Below are 21,159 nucleotides of genomic sequence, written 5' to 3' on the forward strand. Positions count from 1 at the left end.
TTGACTCAGAAACGACAGCTCTGACTTTACTTGACTCAGAAACGACAGCTCTGACTTTACTTGTCTTAGGAAGAGCAGCTCTGACTTGACTTGATGCAGGAACAACAGCTGTAGCTTTACTTGAACTTGGGAACATGGCTGTAACTTGACTTGACACTGGAAGTACAACTGTGACTCGACTTGACAGAGGAAATACAGCTGTAGCTTGACCTGACTTAGGAAGAGCAGCTTTGACTTGCCTTGACACAGGAGACCCAGCTTTAACTCGACTTGACCCTGGAAACACAGTTGTAACTTGATTTGACACTGGAACAACAGCGGTAACTTGACCTGGCTCTGGAGCAACAACTGTAGCTTGACTTGACTCTGGAGCAGCGGCTGTAATGTGACTTGATTCAGGAGCTGCATCTGGAAGGGTGGTCATGACGGGTGCAGACTCAGGAGCAGAAAACATAACAACAGGCTGTGGCTTGGCTGACGTGGTGTTAGCGGGAGCTGGCTTGGCTGACGTGGCGGCCATCTTGGCGACAGGCGCTGGTGTGGCGGCCATTTTGTGCAGTGGCTCTGGGCTCTCAGGTGAGACCTTGCTTGACCTTGAAGGAACGACGGTCACAACCTTGCTTGACTCAGGAAACATGGCTTTAACTTGACTTGACTCAGAAACTTGACTTGACTCAGGAAACGCAGCTGCAACTTGACTTAACTTGGAAACTTGACTTGACTCAGAAACTTGACTCAGGAAATGCAGCTGTAACTTGACTGGACTCTGGTATGGCAGCTGTGACGTGACAGAGCTCCGTTATCGCCGCCATTTTGTAAACGAAGGAACTCAGGAAACTAGGGAACACAGGAAATACAGGAACTAGGAAACTTGGGAAACTAGGAAACAGTGCTAGCACTAGGAGAGCGCTAAACGCGACTGATACAGTTCTCCACAATAACTCTCCACATTAGCACTCCACATTAGCACTCCACATTAGCACTCCACATTAGCACTCCACATTAGCACTCCACATTAGCACTCCACATTAGCACTCCACATTAGCACTCCACATTAGCACTCCACATTAGCACTCCACATTAGCACTCCACATTAGCACTCCACAATACTCGGTGCTTATGGAGTGAAAGTCCGGGGCTTAAATAGGGCTGCTGATTGGCCACAGGTGTCTGGCGCAATCAGCGTGGTGGGTAATGGGAGATGTAGTCCGGGGTGTAGTGCAACAGTCAGTGTGTAATACTGGAGCGAGAGCGACATCTGGTGCTGAGCAGTCCGCAGAACACCGACCAGATTCGTGACACTAACATAGTTTCTATATAATGTCTTTAGTTTAATTCTTTTTCTTTTTTTTTTTCATTTCAGTTCATTGAGTCCGTGAGATGAAAGCTCAAAAGGGTTAAATAAACTATGCATTCACCTCATCAGAAACTCCACCCTCTCACAACCTTTAACCTTTACCAGGAAGTGACTAGTCTTGATTTCTCTCTTACATATTATACTGAAAGCTGAAGAGTGTTGTGGAGATCAGTGGAGGACAAGTAAATTGTTGATTGTTGCAGCTTTTACAAGAAAAGGAAATGGATTCAAAATCTGTGGAAGAGCTTTTTTGTCCCGTGTGCTGTGAAATCTTCAAGGATCCTGTTCTTCTGTCCTGTAGTCACAGTTTTTGTAAAGAGTGTCTTCAACAGTTCTGGAAGACCAAGAAAACTCAGGAGTGTCCTGTCTGCAGGAGAAGATCCTCAAAAGAGCTGCCTCCACGTAATCTAGCTTTAAAAAACTTGTGTGATTTACAGATAAAGGAGCAAAATGAGAGACGTTTATCAGGATCAGACGAGATCTGCAGTTTACACAGTGAGAACCTCAAACTCTTCTGTCTGGAGGACAAACAGCCTGTGTGTTTAGTGTGCAGAGACTCAGAGAAACACGTCAATCACACATTCAGACCCATCAGTGAAGTGATTTCGTCTCATAAGGTGAGACAAATTTCTTTTAATTTCATATGCTAAGCACAGTGCTTTAGTAATAGCTGTGTATACAATAGACCAGTTTAATGTTCATCCTTTACAAGTTAAATAATTCAAAAACGCAGTATGTCTTGGAAATTTCAGGCACAAATGGGTCTATTTCCTGAGAATAAACATATGGCATACAATTAACGATAACAATAACTATAAAAACGTCCAAACATAGGCTACTAAATCTCTTAGCAATGTATGTTTCATAGATTTTCCTCTTAACTTGTAGGAGGAACTGAATACAGCACTGACATCCCTACAAAACAAGCTCAAACATGCAGAAGAAATGAAAGCAGAGTGTGATAAAACAGTTCAACACATCAAGGTGAGGATATCGAGTAAAGAGTCAAACATTCACAGAGTTTATGATGGACATTAGTGGAGTGAGTGTTAATGCAGATCTGACTGAAGTGAATGTGATGTGATTTCAGTCTCAAGCTGAGCACACAGAGCGTCAGATTAAAGAGGAGTTTGAGAAGCTTCATCAGTTTCTCAGAGATGAAGAAGAAGCTACAATCACTGCACTGAGAGAGGAAGAGGAGCAGAAGAACCGGATGATGAAGGAGAAGCTGGAGGAGATGAACAGACACATCTCAGCTCTTTCACACACAATCAAAGACACTGAGGAGATGATGAAAGCCAATGACGTCTGCTTTCTGAAGGTGACAACTGAACTTCATTGTTTGTGCATAAAACAACTTGCCAATTATTCATTACTCATAACAGTAAACTGTTATGAGTGTTTTACAAAATATTAAAATGATTTATTTCAAACTCTATATTTTCCAGAACTTTAACATCATGATGGGAAGGTAAGTTGATCTGCTTGTGATTCTTCTCTCAGTGAATCTGAACTCAAATCCACTGCAGTTCTGACTCCTGAATGTTCTTCCAGAGTCCAGATCTCACAGCCGGATCCACAGATGAGTTCTGGAGCTTTGATTCATGTGTCACATTACTTGAGTAACCTGCCGTTCAGAGTCTGGAAGAAGATGCAGGAAACTGTCCAACACAGTGAGTCCCCAGCAGATCTGACACCAGTAGACACAAAAGATTAATTACTTCAGATATAACAAAAGATAGACAGATTAACATACATGATAAAAATACATTTAATAATCACTATGACACTGAGATGAATGTGAACTGTGTTCAATAAGATCATACAGCAAACTAATGTATACAAAACACAGTGTATTCCTCATGGTGTATTTTTATGCAGTAGGTTTACATTTATAATAATACATTCACATTTTGCCCTTTAATTTTATTTTCTTTGCAGGTCTGTTAACTCTAGATCCAAACACAGCAGCTTGTTGGCTCACACTCTCTACTGATCTGACCAGTGTGTCGTTCAGTGATGAAGATCAAGATCTTCCTAATAATCCAGAGAGGTTTGACACGTATCCGTGTGTTCTGGGTTCTGAGGGCTTTAACTCAGGAACACACTGCTGGGATGTGGAGGTTGGAGACAATACAAACTGGATTGTTGGAATAACCACAGCATCAAACCAAAGGAAGGGAGAGGTTTTCTTTAACACTAATGTCTGGCGTGTGCGGTACAAAGACAGCAACTACAGCTCAAAATCCCCAGAGCAAACCGTCAATCACTTGACTGTTAAAGAGAATCTGCAGCGTGTGAGAGTTCATCTGGACTATGACAGAGGAAAGGTGTCGTTCTCTGATCCTCTAACTAACATCTGTCTGTGTACATTCACAACAACCTTCACAGAAACTGTCTTTCCATTCTTATATAATCACTGCACAACTTTCCCTCTGAGGATCTTACCAGTTAAACTGACTGTAACAGCAGAAAATCACAGTTAAATCTGATTCTGCTATTAGATAAATTTACTTAAGGTACAAGAATTTACTGTGTTTATTGTTTTACAAATGATGATCCAATAACAACTCCGCAATCAAATGAAAAAGGGTCTCATTTATCAATCACACTTTAATTATATACTTTTAAGTAAAATAGTACAGTATAGTATAAGTCATTTAAAAATATAATAAAATTTAATTACTAACTATACAATAAATACAGTAATTAAATATATGTTTAAATAGACATTTACAAAGATATGTAAGTCATGTAAAATATGTAAGTAAAATAAAGTGTTTATAGTAATCTTCTATTATCTTCTATAATCTATTAAATTCTCACTGAAATTATGCATGTCAATGCATTTAAAGTACAACTGCAGTGACAAATTAAGACATAATACCATGTAGGTTGTTAATTGGATCTGAGATGTGCTCATTTAGACTCAAAAATGAATGTGAGATTGCAGTTGTGGAGTGATGGGGTTTAACAGGATTAAATGATCGGAGACGTCGGACATATCGCACTAGAGAGAAGTCTGACATTTTCACTGGAGCTATTTAAAAAAAAGTTGACTGCAAGTCTTTTTTTTTTTTTTTTTTTTTTTTTTTTTATATGTATTGGCCACAATCTTGTGTAAATTGATTTTTATAGAAATAAACAGAAACTTACATTAGATAATCAACTAGCTATGAGAAAAAATGTCACCAAAGGAACAGATAATGTGCTCATCTGTAGAGTTGCTTTATCTCTTTTTAAATTTTTATTTAAAATAAAGACTAAAATAAAGACTTCATTGGCATCAATGTGACCATGAAAAACCGTTATTATGTTCCCAAAAAAAAAAAAAAAAAATCATTATTTACTCAATTATTTACCTCAATTTGTTCCAAACCTGTATGAAGGTTTCTGCTGAACACAAAATTAGATTTTTTGAAGAATGTTGGTAACCGAACAGTTGCTTGCTTTGATAAAATACAAAGATCAAGTTTTAAAGTTTACAGTTTCAGGTATCAATTACAAACCTAATGTTCATCTTTTGCCCTTCATTTTGATTACACAAACTAAGAAAAGCTGCCTGCACTCTAAAATAAGTCCATAAAAATAGGGCCCAATTTATGATTTAATGTGGGAGAGCATTTTGATGATTGTATTCTAGCCTTGATTATCAGAATGTGTGTTGAATGTATATGTTTTAATACTGTTGTTGAACTATCTTCTGTCATCCAGGTCTACCCCTGTTAATGGTTTGTCCCGCTAGTGTTTGGCGGGAAAGTTGAATATATAGGCGAGGGTTTCTGGGTGTAGGGGCGAGTTGGGCCATGGGAGGCCTAAGGCCTTGTATTTTAAGTCAAATGTTGGATTTAACTGTCAGTCTGTTCTTTGAGGCTAGTGCTAAGGCCTTATTTTGCTGCTCTCAGCATGTTTTCTTTGTATGTTTTGTATAGTTTATTTTGGAAATTTTGTTGATTTTATTTTTGTTTATTTTGAAATGTTGATGGAGCACGAGTGACGAGACAGCTGTCATGAATAAAAGCACGGGGACTTTAATGATTCACTTTGCAGTATTCCACTCTTTCATTCTCGTCTCAGGCCCTATGGCAAAAGTTTATGTTACAAATTCAATCAAACGGTACAACAACTAGCCAACCGACTTCTGGTGGCAGCAGTTTTAAGATCCGATGTGGCAGTGGTTGTAGCGGCATTGTGACAGGCTGAGTGACCATTTCTTTGAATAAAAAGAGCAATATATTGGTGGACTCACCAGACTTGTCTGTTTTTACACAAAGGCTGATGCTTCCAAAACAGTGCAGATGCTTAGTAATTAGACTGCAAGTAATCATTAAAGAAAAAAAAAAGACCAATCACACTGTTTATTAGCGACAAAAGACCTATAACAAACAGAAACTACTGCTGTACTTCTATCCCACAAACACAATAAAAAGTTAATTTAGCGAATAATTGGTCAAACTGAATGTCACGTATCATGCGAGGAAGGGGCGAATGAAGACGAAGGTCAAAGATAAAGTCTTTAATATAATCCACAGGAAAAAGTCCAAAGCAGGTAAATCCACAACGGGAGGGTAGAAACAAAAATGTACACATGTGACACTGTCACACAGGACACATGTTTTAACCTGCTCAATGTATTATAATGATTTTATGTATATTTGAGTTTTAATAGGTTTTCATGTTGTCTTAGCCATTTTATTCCTCTTAAACATTTTAATGTGTGTATGTCTTTAAGAAACTCTGGGTCTGCCTGTCATGTGACTCCTCACATGACAGGAAACAGAAACTGAACCCTATAAAGGAGGCAGCATGGCAAACAATCAGGGTCACTGACCAAACTACATGCTGGATTGAGGAGTTTTATTTAAGGACTTACTATTCCAGCATCACCCTCATTTTGGAGTATCACTTGTTGAACTGTATATACACCGGTGGACACTTTTATATTGGAACTTTCAACACGCTGGATTTCTTAAGGACTGTTTTATTGGTATGGATTTGAAAGATTCTGTGCTTTTAACAGCCTAGGATTTTTAGTTTTATTGTGTTGTTTTAAGTTCCTTGTATATTTGTGTAAATACACTTTATTTATTCACTGTACTTTTTGTCGTTGTCTCATCTTTTAAAACACTTATTTTATCTCAAACAGTATTATCTGACCCCATTTTAACAAATGTAAATTCGACCAATAGGGCCGAATGTACACACATTGATGAGGCCAGATGACAAACACCGCACTAAAGGCAACTAAATAGACAGGATAATGATGCACAGACAGGTGTGGGTGATTTAACTAATAATGACTTGAACAAGGACAGGAACAGGAAGGACCAAATATGGGCAACAGAGGGAGAAACCAACTCAAACAGTCCACAGGGGTGTGACACTGAACCATTAAAGGAGACCTATTATGCCCCTTTTTACAATATGAAACATAAGTTTCAGGTGTCCCCAAAATGTGTCTGTGAAGTTTCAGCTCAAAATACCCCACAGATCATTTATTATATAATTTTGAAAATGTGCCCTTTTTTTCCAGAATAGGACTGTGCCTTTACAGCTCATATCTCAGATACTCAGAAATATTTTTTTCTTCCATCTTACAGCCAACATCAGAACAGTTAGCATGCTTTGTTTGAATTTTTGCACTGGTGTACAAAAACCTTGTACCTTGTACACCATTGTCACTTGCAAAAACAAAATGATGGTGAAGTAGATGGAAACGTGCAGTTTAAACGAACACTCCACTTTTTTTGAAGATTTTCCAACTCCCCTAGAGTTAAACAGTTGAGTTTTACCATTTTCGAATCCATTCACTTTTAGCATAACTTCGTATTGATCATTGAATCTGATTAGACCATTAGCATCTCGCTCAAAAATGACCAAAGAGTTTCCATATTTGTCCTATTTAAAACTTGACTCTTCTGTAGTTATATTGTGTACAAAGACGGACAACAACTCTGCTGGCTGCAACTCTGCACAAACGTAGTCAGGAACTGCGTAATATCACTGCGCCTGCTGCACCCATGGTATGGCAGTAAAGTTCCTTGATTATTACGCCGGAATGAGAGTATAGTTCCTAGCCATAATCAGCCTGGAAAATCGCAACTTTTCATTTTCCGTCACGATATAACTACAGAAGAGTTAAGTTTTAAATAGGAAAAATATCATCATCATATATGGTCATTTTTGAGCAAGATGCCGTTGGTCTTATTAGATTCAATGATCTATGCTAAACTATGCTAAAAGTGCTACTGCCAGACCCAGAGATTGGCTGAATGGATTCGAAAACTGTAAAACTCAACTGTTTAACTCTAGGGAGTTGGACAATGAGCATATTTTCAAAAAAAGTGGAGTGTTCCTTTAAGGGCCATAATATTATAAGAAGATCATTTTACCACGTCATGGGGGGAGCAACATATGATTTTTTTTTTTTTACATGCTTGCAGAAAAAGGCTTACCAAAACAAAATTACTGGGTTGTTGTTTTTCACATTTTCTGCGTTTGTAGATGAACTGGGGACCCGATTGTAGCACTTAAACATGGAAAAATTGCTTTCTTGTTGGTCCACATGTAGTCAAACCATTTGATGACTCTGGCTTCCAGCTCTTTGCTGACTTTTCTGAACTGCATGTAGTGTTTGATGGTATGATGTGACCCTGAACTCAGCCCGTGTGGTATTCATGTTTGAGGTCATGGCTGGATAGGTTTTTTTTAATGGTTTTCTGATGAGCAGGAAGTCCCTGACTGTGCTGCTGGATCTTCTGAGAAGTGAACTGCAACACTGATGAGGTGCCACAATTGAGACTCTGCTGTTTTTTTTCTGCTCTTCAGAGTGTTTGACATGCCTCGTTTCACTGTCACCGCATTGTCCTCTGAGTCGCTGAGGAGGTTTTGGCTATTCGCTACCGAGTGATTCACCTCCTGAGGACCACAGAAAACATGTAGGCAGTTTACTGTGGGTTTGCAGGGCTGGGCTTAAAATTGATGTTGTTTTTCTGATGTTAAAAGTAAGTTATTTTGTAAATAGTTGTAGAAAGTACTTTGAGTAAGGGGTCATCGGATGCCCATTTTCCACAAGCTGATATGATTCTTTAGGGTCTTAATGAAATGTCTATAATATACTTTGGTTAAAAATTCTCAATGGTTGTGTAAAACAACACCCTTTTACCTTCTCAAAATGAGCTCTGCAAAAATCAACCCATTCTGATGGACTGTTACTTTAAATGTTAATGAGCTCTGCTCGCCCCACCCCTCTCTTCTCTCTATAGAGTGACAAGCTGTGCTCTGAGAGACTGTTTACTTTAGCTGCATTTAGTGCATTTAGCCACGAAACTTGCTAATTAGCACGTTATTAGGAAAGATGATTGCAGAGATTTATTAAAAAAAAAAAAACTTATACTTACTTCTGCTGTATGTGAAGCTGGATCATGAATGATTCGCGTGAACACAGACACATTTATGTAGATCGGGAGGTGCATTCCCTTCACAAACAAACGTAATCCACTGCATCTTCAGCGGCTCAGATGTCGGGAGTAAATGACGACCACTATGTTCATTATTACATCCAGCAACACAACACCTCAATCGCTCAATCAGAGATATTCTTGTCTAACTTACATCCATGTTCTGGCATCAAAACAATGGTGGTCGGAGTGTTACAGCTGATTTAAGTCTGAGGACGCTCATGTTTAATTAAAAACCACTGCATGGATTTTTATCATTATAGGGTAGATTTGTACATAGACTGCCAACACACATTAATGTTCAAACAACATGTAAAAGTGAACTTTGCATCCGATGACCCCTTTAATGTGTAAAAAAAAAAAAAAATCGGCAATTCATTGACAATGTGACATTTAAAAAAAGATACAGAAAAAATTTAATGTACCCCTTTTTTCCATTGTTTTCTCTTCTTGAGAGAATGGCTCATTAATAATATATTTGTTAGCCATTCTCCCTGCTCTCCTGTGCTCCTGAACTCTCACCCACCATACATTTTGTCGCACTAAATCCACACTATCTTGAACACTGCAGTATTCGAGGCTTAGTGTATCCCATCATGCATCATGTTCTGGAAATAAATCGTGAGACTTTTTGCCGGGATCTCGTGAGAGATCACAGAAACCTTTCCACTGTAAGTTAAATATTAATATAATACTTATACATCTAATTATGTAGAAACACAAAGTGTTGTGTAGTGGTGATATTTATTTTGTATTCAACATTTGCAACTGCTTTTATCACTTAATTAGAAGCACCACAAATTAAATTCCCTGTTGAAAAAACCAGCATATGCTGGTTAGGTATGTTTTCATGCTGGTATAAGCTGGTCCTTTGCTGGTTTATGCTGGTCCTTGACCAGCAACATGACCAGCTAAGGACCAGCATAAACCCGCAAAAGACCAGCATCAAAACATACCTACCAGCATATGCTGTTTTTTTCACCAAGATTTGAGTTATCTGTTATAGGGACTACTGAACAGACACTTAGAAGTTTTAAAATTCAAAGCATTGAACAAAATAAATAAATAAATAAATAAATAAACACTTTTACAACAGCATTTTTACAACAGTATAAGTGTGTCCCATCAGGTAATGAAAAGTTCGACACACACTAGTGGTCTTCATCTTCACTTAAACACTTGAGCCAAATACAGGAAATATGTCATATAAGTATTCAAGTGGTCAACTGCAAAGACCACAAGTGTGGGTATTTGGACAAGGCAGTACACTTTTCATTTTTCTGGGAAACGGAGGTGGCATTTGAAGTCGCTTTTGAATCATGGCAGCCTTCGTTGTGCCACAGTGACACAAACGGAAACCTTGGAATGTGGTCTTCGGAGTGGTGCATCATGAATTGGGACAGCTTATGGCCCTGTCCCAAATGGCAACGTAAACCCTTGCGGTCTTCCTCTGAGTATGCACTTTCACGACGTAATGACACTTTGACTCTCGTGTAGAAGTCTGCTCAGAGCTGTAACCAACAAATTATGGGTTGACTTAAGCACCTATGTTTCTAGCCTTATAAATGTGACCCATACCTTCGACCTTAAAGATGTTATTTTTATTATGAAAATTCAAAACTACTATCTGTTGAATATGATGTTAATTTTCTTATATTGAATTCAAAATTCTTCATTCATAAGCAAAATGGCTTAAATCTCCTCTGTTTTTTCTCCTTATTCTTTCTGAACTTGATTGTCTTGTTTCATCTCTTAGACATACAAATAACAAAAAGAGTGCCAAATTTTTGTTACGTTATGAAAACTTTTCTTAAAAGATGTAATTTACTTTTGTACTTTTCTTTTCTGTATGGATAATACCATAATTTAATGTACGTACATCTAGAATACTAATTTTCTGTCCTTATCTTCAAAATTGTTCCTTGTAGGAATTTATCAGTGCCTAATTCCCTGTTCTTGTATGTTTTTTTCACAAGTTCTGCAATAAAAAAAAAAAGAAAAAAAAAAAGTCTGCTCGGAGCTCGCACCAGTGCAGGCTTGGCAGAAGTGCGTATTGAGGGTGCATAACAGCTGCAAAGGGTGCGCTCGTGAGCACCCTTTCTGAACGCTAAAATGACGAATGGGACACCCTACGGTCTAGTGGACGTAATGAACACACGTCGACACCAATATCCTTGTCGACAGCGGGCCGACATACAGCAGCGTTGCACTCCAGGCATCCCGTGTTCGAATCCCGAATTGAGGACCTTTCCCGATCACACCCCCATCTCTCTCTCCCACTTTGCTTCCTGTCACTTCTGATCTGTCCTGTCATAATAAAGGCAAAAATGCTCAAAAAAAAAAAAAAAAAAAAAAAAAATGTAACAGACAAAGGCACCATTGTAAGATCACAAGTGCACATGAAGTGTTCCATTTGGGATAGGGCCTATCCCAATTGCAGGACATTCTTAGTTAGGATTTCTGAAAGGTGTATTAGATTTTGATTGTAATTGTTATTTACTTTTTAAACTAAAGTTCAGAAAGTGAAAGGAAATTGTAGCTTATTACAGCTATTACAAGAAGAGGAAATGGATTCAAAATCTGTTGAAGATCTTTCTTGTCCTGTGTGCTGTGAAATCTTCAAGGATCCTGTTCTTCTGTCCTGTAGTCACTGTATTTGTAAAGAGTGTAAAGAGGAAAATTAGCCTCATTCATCAATCACACTTTAATTATATGCAAGTACACGTAATACAGTACAGTGTAGTATGTCATTTAAAAATATGAATTTAATAACTAACAATGCAATAAATACAGTAACAATTCAGAACAAAACAAAAACAACACAAACTCAGGAGTGTCCTGTCTGCAGGAGAAGATCCTCAAAAGAGCTGCCTCCATGTAATTAAAAAAAAACGTATGTGATTCACTGATGATGGAGAAAAATGAGTTAAAAATGTTTACACAGTGAGAAACTCACACTCTTCTGTCTGGAGGACAAACAGTCTGTGTGTTTAGTGTGCAGAGACTCAGAGAAACACGTCAATCACACATTCAGACCCATCAGTGAAGTGCTTTCATCTCATAAGGTAAGACAAATTTCAATTATTTCATTATGCTAAGCACAGTGCTTTGCTAGTAATAGCTGTGTATACATTAGACCAGTTGTGTATAAAAATTTAATGTTAATCCTTTACAAGTAAAACAATTTAAATATACAGTATGTCTTGGAAATTTCAGGCACAAATGGGAATGTTTCCAGAGAATGACCATACAGCACACAAATAATACTACTATCCACATCCAAATATACTAAAGCTCTTAGCTATAAATTTAACAGATTTTCATCTTGCATTGTAGGAGGAACTAAATACAGCACTGACATCCCTACAAAACAAACTCAAACATGCAGAAGAAATGAAAACAGAGTGTAATAAAACAGTTCAACACATCAAGGTGAGGATATCGAGTAAAGAGTCAAACATTCACAGAGTTTATGATGGACATTAGTGGAGTGAGTGATAATGCAGATCTGACTGAAGTGAATGTGATGTGATTTCAGTCTCAAGCTGAGCACACAGAGCGTCAGATTAAAGAGGAGTTTGAAAAGCTTCATCAGTTTCTCAGAGATGAAGAAGAAGCTACAATCACTGCACTGAGAGAAGAAGAGGAGCAGAAGAACCGGATGATGAAGGAGAAGCTGGAGGAGATGAACAGACACATCTCAGCTCTTTCACACACAATCAAAGACACTGAGGAGATGATGAAAGCCAATGACGTCTGCTTTCTGAAGGTGACAACTGAATTTGGCTTCATTGTTTGTGCACAAAACAACTTTTCAATCACTCAAGCAATGATCAAACTCTTAATTTGAATAGAGAGAAAATGAACAGTTATGAGTGTTTGATGAGATATTAACATGTTTTTCAAACTCTATATTTTCCAGAACTTTAACATCACGATGGGAAGGTAAGTTGATCTGCTCATGTTTCTTCTCTCAGTGAATCTGAACTCAAATCCACTGCAGTTCTGACTCCTGAATGTTCTTCCAGAGTCCAGATCTCACAGCCGGATCCACAGATGAGTTCAATATATATGAGGGGACTTTCCATAGACTTCTATAGATTTTATACTGACCAAACGATATTGTCTATCCCCTAACCCAACCCAACCCAACCCTAAACCTAGCCCTCACAGAAAACATGTTTGCATCGTTACACTTTCAGATAAACATCATTTACTATTTTTAATTTACTACATATTTTATCACCCCAACCCTACACCTAAACCTACCTCTCATTTTGTATGATTTATACTACTAATAATAACTATTGCTATTACTGTTGTTGTTGTTGTTGTTGTTATTAATATTTTGTTTTTGCAGTCTATATTTTTTTCTCTTTTTTTTCAGTGTCACTTGTTGTCTGATTGTGTAAGTAATCAATTTAAAATATATTCATGAAAGATGATGTATACAGACAAATGCATTGCAAATGCAAAATCTGACACAAATTCATGATTTTTCTTTTTCTCCCTTTTGTCTTTACAGCAGCTAACTACACCCAAAGGCTCTTTTAAGAGCCACAACACCTTGCATCTTTGTAAGTATATATTTGAACTAATCAGAAACAGTATTTGACATTAGATCATCATCTATAATAGAGAACTGGATTGCTCATGAGCTCATTATAAAAGTGAAGCCACCATGCTGTGTGAAACAGATGAACATGATAAACATCAGACATTCAACATATGTTTACAAATTATGAAGTGTTCATTAAAGTCTGAATAAAGATTTAGGCTTTGTATCTTTAAGAGTCTGAAATAGATGTTGGTCAATCAGGACATTAAAAATAAACATATCATAACTTGGAGAAATAACGCTGACTACATACGGTATGGACTTCAAGACATGAAGCCTTATTTGCAAGATTTGACTTTTAACACAACATAGAGCAATATAGTAACATAGGCTTGTATTGTGTTATTTATTGTATATTCAAATCAATTTCAGAGACTAATACCAGATATATGTTCGTGTTTAATATTTTGTGCATAATTACGTACATAAAGAAATATATTTTGTGTTGGATCAGTTATCTGTATCGACAAGTGCGCACACACATGTGACACACCCACCTAAACAATTCCAATTATATCTCTTATCTTGCCCAAAATAACCATACACATTGCAGACAACATCTTAAGTAAAAATTAATTTACATGCACATACCCAAAAAACTAGTCCTGTGTGACTGGTGCACTGGTGATTTGAGGTCAGTGGTTTGACTGTGAGTCAGTGATGAAGATGGCAGGTCAAACTCTTCCAGTTGCTTAACAGTAGTTTAGAACGTAACGAGAAATCCAGTCATTATATATAGATCTGTGCTCTAGATTAAATGAAGCTATTTCATGCAGCAAAGAGTCATCAGAAATGTATTAATAGAGGCATTAAAGTGATAGTTTTTGTAAATAATAATAATTAATTAATTAATTACAATAACAAATTACCATCCCCTGTCTGTGTTTTGCCATTGTTCGTAATATACTTATTAGTAAATAATCACTGATGAAAAATGATGTATACAGACAAATGCAGTATCTGACAAATTCAGTTGATGTTTCTTCTTTTTCTCACTTTTGTCTCAACAGCAGCTAAATACTCCCCAAAGGCTCTTTTAGGAGCCACACCACTTAGCGTCTTTGGCTTTGTAAGTATATGTTTTAACTAATCAGAAACAGTATTTAACATTTAGATTAAATGAAGCTGAAAATTAACAATTATGTATGCCAGGGATCCTAGGTAGGGTTGCACTAGCTATTCGTAAGTTCTTACTCAAATTAGAACGTTAAGTCCACACTAGAGGCTTAGTAACTATTAGCTAGTTTGTAACTAAATCTATACTTTGAGTTGCATCAGTTTTTCGTAAGGTAGGATGTAGCTAGTAGTTCGTAAGCTCTCCAGAATGTAATCCGTAGTCGCATAATATTATGTTTATCCTAAATTATCCAATAGAAACCTTCAAATATGTGAGCAGAACTTGTTTAAATGCTATGAATGTTAATTTATCCTTCATTCTAAGTACAAATGGTAAAAACAAGTTTCTATTAAAAACACTACATTAACATTAGTCTATATGTAAGCTATGTTTATAGCCTATGCAAATAACATTAAGAAACTGCAATTGAAATGAATAAAGATCAGTAAAAACTGAAAAATGTATTATTTCATCTGACATGTGCAACATGGACTGAAGCACACAGAGTCACGCTGTATGGGGTGTTGAAGTGCACTAAAAAAGAAACAAGGTACATTTATTCACATATTGTTCTCTCTCTTAATATGTACATGAGTGTAAATGTCAGCTGCATCATATATGCCTGAAGGACTGAAGGTTGTTGGGTGAAAGGAGAGCATTTTGATGCAGTTCATTCAGTCTGATATTTTATTCCAACCGTTACTCCTGACCAGACGCTTTGTAAATATTTAGCTTATACATAGAGTTACACTTCAACTAAGTGTAATGGTGCAACAAAAAATATTTAGTAGTGTGTAAGTTGTAACTTTGTTCCCATTTACGTCAAAACTAGGCTGTAACTTGTAACTTACAAACAGCTGGTGCAGCCAGCCCCTGGTCCCTCTCACCTAATGAGCTGATGATCTCAATCAGATGTGTTAAATAAGGAAGACATGCAAAATGTGCAGAACAGGTGGCCCCCAGGACTGGGATTGAGAACCACTGTGCTAAATGATTAAATGTAAATGCCCTCAACTGTGGACCTCAAGATACACTTTTAGTTCCAGAGTTTAGCTCCAACCCTAATTAAACACACCTGAACAAGCTAATCAAGGTCTTCAGGATCGCTAGAAAGTTAAAAGCAGTTGAGTTTGATCAATTTCTGACAACACAATATCTGACACACATTCAGTGATGTTTCTTCTTTTTTTTCTCCCCAAAGGTTCTATTAAGAGCCACATAGGATCACTGCATCTTTGGCTTTGTATGTCATTAACTTTATTTATTTATTTATGTATTGTGAGATTGTAACAATCCTGACCTCCTGTGCCCTTCTCATACTAACCTGGAAAGTAGACATGACATAAGTCTAGCCTAGAGACTCATAGGACATGATGTACTGTTGTTTCCTAAAGGGCGTGATGTTTGATTTCACTTCTTCATATTTACCATATAAAATGTTGGTGTCTTCCTTTAATAAATGCCTTTGAGTGAATTACACCTTTTTGTGTGTGGTTATCTCAATGGTCCAGGATCCTGACTCTGTGCTCCATCGCTCAACTAAAATCGAATCTCGGCAGTTAATCAAGTTAGATATTAAATTCTAACATGTATGTATGTATGTATGTATGTATGTATGTATGTATTTATTTATTTTTGGAATGATCAGTCAGATTTAGGGCTGGGGATTGATACAGATTTCACAATTTTATTCAGTTCACAAGCTTTCAATTCGGTTTCAATCTTGATTCAATTCAGTTACATTTAAAAGCTCTTATTGTGATACTAGTTTCGATACAGTTTAATTGCAATGATATATATGGGATAGTCTCTTTGTTTGCACTTGGCAATCACTGATAAAAAATTCTGAATGTCACCTGACCAAAACCAGAAAACATGTCTCACTGTGTGTTAATAGCCGTAAGAAATTATGGTGATATCTATGGACTTTTAAGCTAATCGGTTAAACTAGCTAGCTGTATTTATTGTTGATGTTCTGTTTGATTTCTATATCTAAATGTTAATTAATACAATAAAAAGAAGAATTAAAAAAGAATAAAAATTAGGTTTGGGTATCATTTCAATTTTATCGATTCAGATTCTGCTTATTGATTATAATTCGCTAGATAAGAGCCTTCTTCCTCAGCTGGGATCATTTACAACCGCGTTTGGGATCGTTTGAAGCCGCATTTAAACTGCATTTTGGAAGTTCAAAATCGGGGCACCATATCAGTCCATTACATGGAGAAAAATCCTGAAATATTTTCCTCAAAAAACACAATTTCTTTACAGCTGAAGAAAGAAAGACATGAACATCTTAGATGACAAGGGGGTGAGTACATTATCTGTAAATTGTTTTTCTGGAAGTGGACTTCTCCTTTAACGATTCCTAGTTTTGATTCCAAGAACATAAAAAAAGTCTATAAAAAATTAAGTCCAACATTTTTGTTCTGTTTTTAAAAAGCTTTCTATTGCAGCTAAATAACATGAGCAAAAATCCACAGCCTACAGAACACTTAGGCCTAAGAGGAACTTTTGCCTATGGTTTTAACAAAAAATACCACAGCAAAAACAACTAGACTATAAATTTCAAACATTAAATTGTAAACGGTCAGTAATAAAAAAGGAACAAGCAAATAAATTAGCAATAGCATAAATAAATGCAACTGAACAAATTGCAGGTACAGAAATTTAAATCAAAAGTTTAAAAACACTGCATAGTTTTCATTTCATAATATCCATGTAATGGATTAATCCTCATTAAAGTTTCGAAAGATAATAATGATTTATTTGTTCTTGGATTAACATTAATGACAGGTACCATGTTTATTAGGCTGCTGTCTCTTTAAAATTTAATGCATGCGGATCTAAAAATAGTTACATATGTGTTTTCTTTCTCATCTGTCTACTTTGCACTTTTTCACTTTTTTTTTACCACATACCCAACCCTAATAAACATTATATATATATATATATATATATATATATATATATATATATATATATTAGGGGTGTGCAAAGCAGCCGGTATTTGTATCTGTATTTGTATTTGTTGAGGGGGGAAAAGTATTTGTATTTGTATTTGCATTCGAGTAAAATTCAAAATAGGCGTAAAAATCCTTTTTTTTTTTTTTTTTTTTTTGCGTTACACTTCTACACACTTTTTTTGGCTGGTGGAGGACCAAGAGATCTCAGCAGCAGCCACACTCTTTTCTATTTGGTTGCCCAAATCCATGTGAGGAGTTTCAACTAAGTTAATGGGTGACGGGAAGCTATGCTAAGGTGAACTGGGGAGTCGCTCTCTAAACGAGGGCTATTAAAAATGCGCGCGCGCGTTTTACTTTCGGTTTCGTTTTAACGATGGCGCGAAACTCTCGGCGGTGCTAAGCGTGCATTCCACAATACAAGACATTAATTTAACAAAACTATTCAAAAGTGGTGGGACACAAACGGGATTTTGAAAAGTGTGTCCCCAGTGGAAATTACGCCCCTGCGTGAGTGGAGTTATCATTTGATGTGAGTGTATGCCAGAATGTGCGCTGTAGCAAAAAATATAGTATATTTCTTCAAAAGCAGATTGTGGAGACATTTTAATTGTCCACAATCAAAAATCGTCATATCACACACCCCTAATTGCAATGTAGTTTGTGCAAATCCGGAACAGAGGTTGGTTAAGAGAGAGAGAAAAAAACGGCCGGTTCCGAGTTTCAGCGGAGCGCAGTGTCAGTGACAGGGAGTGATTGACGACTAATATCTAAAATCTGTTAAGAATGTAAAGATCAAGTTTAGTTAGTTATGTAATGTTGGAGAAAACGGCGAAACTGTCACTGTATCAGCTCACAGCAGTCTGGGCAGTAGTTAGGCTAGCGAAAGTTTTGTAAAGAAATAAAAACAAGTCGCACCGCAACGATTTCTCGCACTCGCACAAATGCTTCCAAATATATTTTGAGGTAGCGCAGATTAAATTTTGGGAGCATATGCCCTGCCCCCAACCCCTCCGACTCCTGAATGTCACTCACTCACTCGCTCATGCGGGCGTGCACTGCGGTCTCATGAGGAAACGCAGCTTTTTGATATAAAGTTTTTCTTGTTCCCGAATACAAATATTTTTTTAAGTATTTGTTCGAAATAAGTATTTGTAAAAACACGCTATTTGTGCCTTTCCGAATACCGTATTCGGGTTCGGCTCCACCCCTAAATATATATATATATATATATATATATATATATATACTACCGTTCAAAAGTTTGGGGTCAGTAAGACTTGTAATAGTCTTTAAAGAAGTCTGTTATGCTCATCAAGGCTGCATTTATTTGATTAAAAATATAGAAAAAAAAAACAGTAATATTGCAAAATGTTTTTACAATATAAAATAATGTTTTTTTTTTTTACATACTTTAAAATAGAATTTATTCCTGTGATGAAAAGCTGAATTTTTATCAGCTGTTACTCCAGTCTTAAGTGTCACATGATCCTTCAGAAATCATTCTAATATGCGGATTTATTATTAGAATGATCAATGTTGGATAATATCAACAGTTGTGCTGCCAAATATTTTTTGGAACCTGTGATTTTTTTTTTTTTTTTTTTTTTTTTTTTTTTTTTCTTGATTCTTTCATGAATAACAAGTTTAGAAAGTACAGTGTTTATTCAAAATATAAATATTTTATAACAATGTAAATTATTTATTATTAACTTTTAATAAACTTTTAATTATTAACTTAATACATCCTTGGTGAATAAAAGTATTAATTTCTTAAAAAAAAAGAAACAATAAAAATGTACTGACCCCAAACTTTTGAACGGTAGTATATATATATATATATATATATATGTATATACAATAATGTGATGGACATTGGTTATGATCATCCTTGGTATCTACTTTGAAGCTTATTTAACAAACCATATGCAAATTGCGTGAACCGGAAGCAACAAGACCTGTTTAACAGAATACGGAAGTCTGTTGCGCACAACCCTAATCCTAAACCATGTAAAAGTAAAATGATTTGCAGAGATGAGGAACATAATTTACACAGTTTTCTCTTTCCCATGTTAGCATAATGTTTTTACTGTATAGCCAATAATAAGAATAATAATCATTTAAAATCCATTTTAGCTATGATCCTTTACCACCACATCAGATTTCACATGTTCATACTGTAATGTGTTGATTTGTTAATATTACATTTACTCTTTAAAAATGTACATGTACAGAGCTATGTAATATTGATACTGAAACATTCAGTAACCATCTCTTTTTTTAATTTTGATTTGAATTTTTATTGTCTGCACACAGATCACTTGGATCCTTAGTTGTAAAATGTTTTTAACTGTCAGGAACATTTTAATGTTTTATTGTAGAGTCATCTTCGATAAATGTATTAGCGTAATTTGCAGCATACATTTGCTAAAAATTGTGTGTTGATGTTTTGTACTGTAATGTTGTCAACTGTAAGTAATATATTATTTTCATTTCATTATTTTTTTTTTAGATTTTGCATCATCCTCTGTCTCCTTCCACTGAGTTGGTTTCTTGTTCCTTTGTTTCACAGTAAGTGAAATTCCATAGCTTCACTTTGTGATCTCATTAGTGTCTTCTTTTTCGTTTCATTTTGTTTTGCAGTCTAAAGTGAATGAATCCTATTCCAGTACCAGGGCTCTACTCTTGCTTTTCTTTTTAGGAGCACTTGTGCTTCTAACCTAAAAAATTTAGGAGCACAATTAAAAATGTCCTGTTTATCAGTAATCAAAAATTCTGATAAAAATGTAGCCTTCCCAATTACGAGGTGATATTTGACTTCTTAAAGTGATTTACAGGGGAATTTTGTTTTTACCTTTATAATGGCATTTTTTAACTTTATTAAAAGTATGTTCTATTTCATGTCATATTTTAAAATGTATATTTATAACAGGGTTCCCGCAGGTCCTTAAAAAGTCTTTAATTTAGTTGTATCAAATGTAAGGTCATAAAAAGTTTTAAATTGTACAAGAAAGTCTTAATTATGATAAAGAGGTCTTAAATTTTGGGTATGGGAAGACCAGAATTGTGATACAGCTTTTTGTGACAAGTAAACAGTAAAACTATTGCTGTACAAATTAGTGTGTTTATTGGTACTTTAATAAATGTAAAATAATTTGAATACAAATACTAATTTACAACATCCAGCAGCACAATGAACTCTTTTGCACAGCTAAAAAGGCTAAATGGAGATTGCTGACACCCCCTCAAACACTAAAAATAAGATGGAAAGATTAAAAAAAAGTTAATAATTTCCATGGATCTAGTCTTTGCATCTGTTTGTTTGATGTTTAAATCAGGTCTCCTCTGTTGGAATAGAATTGCTGGATGGCACTGTCCCAAAAAATAGGGTCCTAGAAATGTGGTCCTAGAACTGCAGCCTCCAGCAGGAACATAGTATTGGGGTCATTTTTTGTTGAGACCAGTGCAAAAAACGACCCATGTTTTTAACCTGCAAACACGCAGAACTGTAAATATGAACTGGTGGATTATTCATTCATTCATTAAGTGTAAATGTCAGGCCACTCAACTGGGGGTAATCCTGTCAGATCATCCATTCATGATCGAGTGTGTATGGTCAGGGGAATCATTCTGCCTCCACCTAA

At 36.1% G+C, this 21,159-nt stretch overlaps 2 protein-coding genes across 2 annotated transcripts; both read left to right on the forward strand.

Moving 5' to 3' along the window:
* Positions 1 to 1,542: 1,542 nt before the first annotated feature.
* LOC127157965 (nuclear factor 7, brain-like) lies at positions 1,543 to 3,933 on the forward strand. Its single transcript, XM_051101140.1, has 6 exons — positions 1,543 to 1,974; positions 2,246 to 2,341; positions 2,448 to 2,678; positions 2,806 to 2,828; positions 2,912 to 3,030; positions 3,299 to 3,933. Exons 1-6 carry the CDS (start codon positions 1,579 to 1,581, stop codon positions 3,841 to 3,843), a joined length of 1,410 nt encoding a protein of 469 aa, XP_050957097.1. The 5' UTR covers positions 1,543 to 1,578; the 3' UTR covers positions 3,844 to 3,933.
* A 6,996-nt stretch (positions 3,934 to 10,929) lies between these two features.
* On the forward strand, positions 10,930 to 14,504 carry LOC127157964 (nuclear factor 7, brain-like; the record flags this gene model as incomplete). Its single annotated transcript, XM_051101139.1, has 7 exons — positions 10,930 to 10,962; positions 11,790 to 11,882; positions 12,154 to 12,249; positions 12,356 to 12,586; positions 12,740 to 12,762; positions 12,846 to 12,877; positions 14,446 to 14,504. Coding segments are annotated over exons 1-7 (567 nt in total), but the record flags the coding sequence as incomplete, so codon positions are not given.
* Positions 14,505 to 21,159: the final 6,655 nt, after the last annotated feature.

The sequence above is a fragment of the Labeo rohita genome, unplaced genomic scaffold (assembly GCF_022985175.1).
Source record: "Labeo rohita strain BAU-BD-2019 unplaced genomic scaffold, IGBB_LRoh.1.0 scaffold_1284, whole genome shotgun sequence".
In the NCBI taxonomy this organism is placed as follows: Eukaryota; Metazoa; Chordata; class Actinopteri; order Cypriniformes; family Cyprinidae; genus Labeo; species Labeo rohita.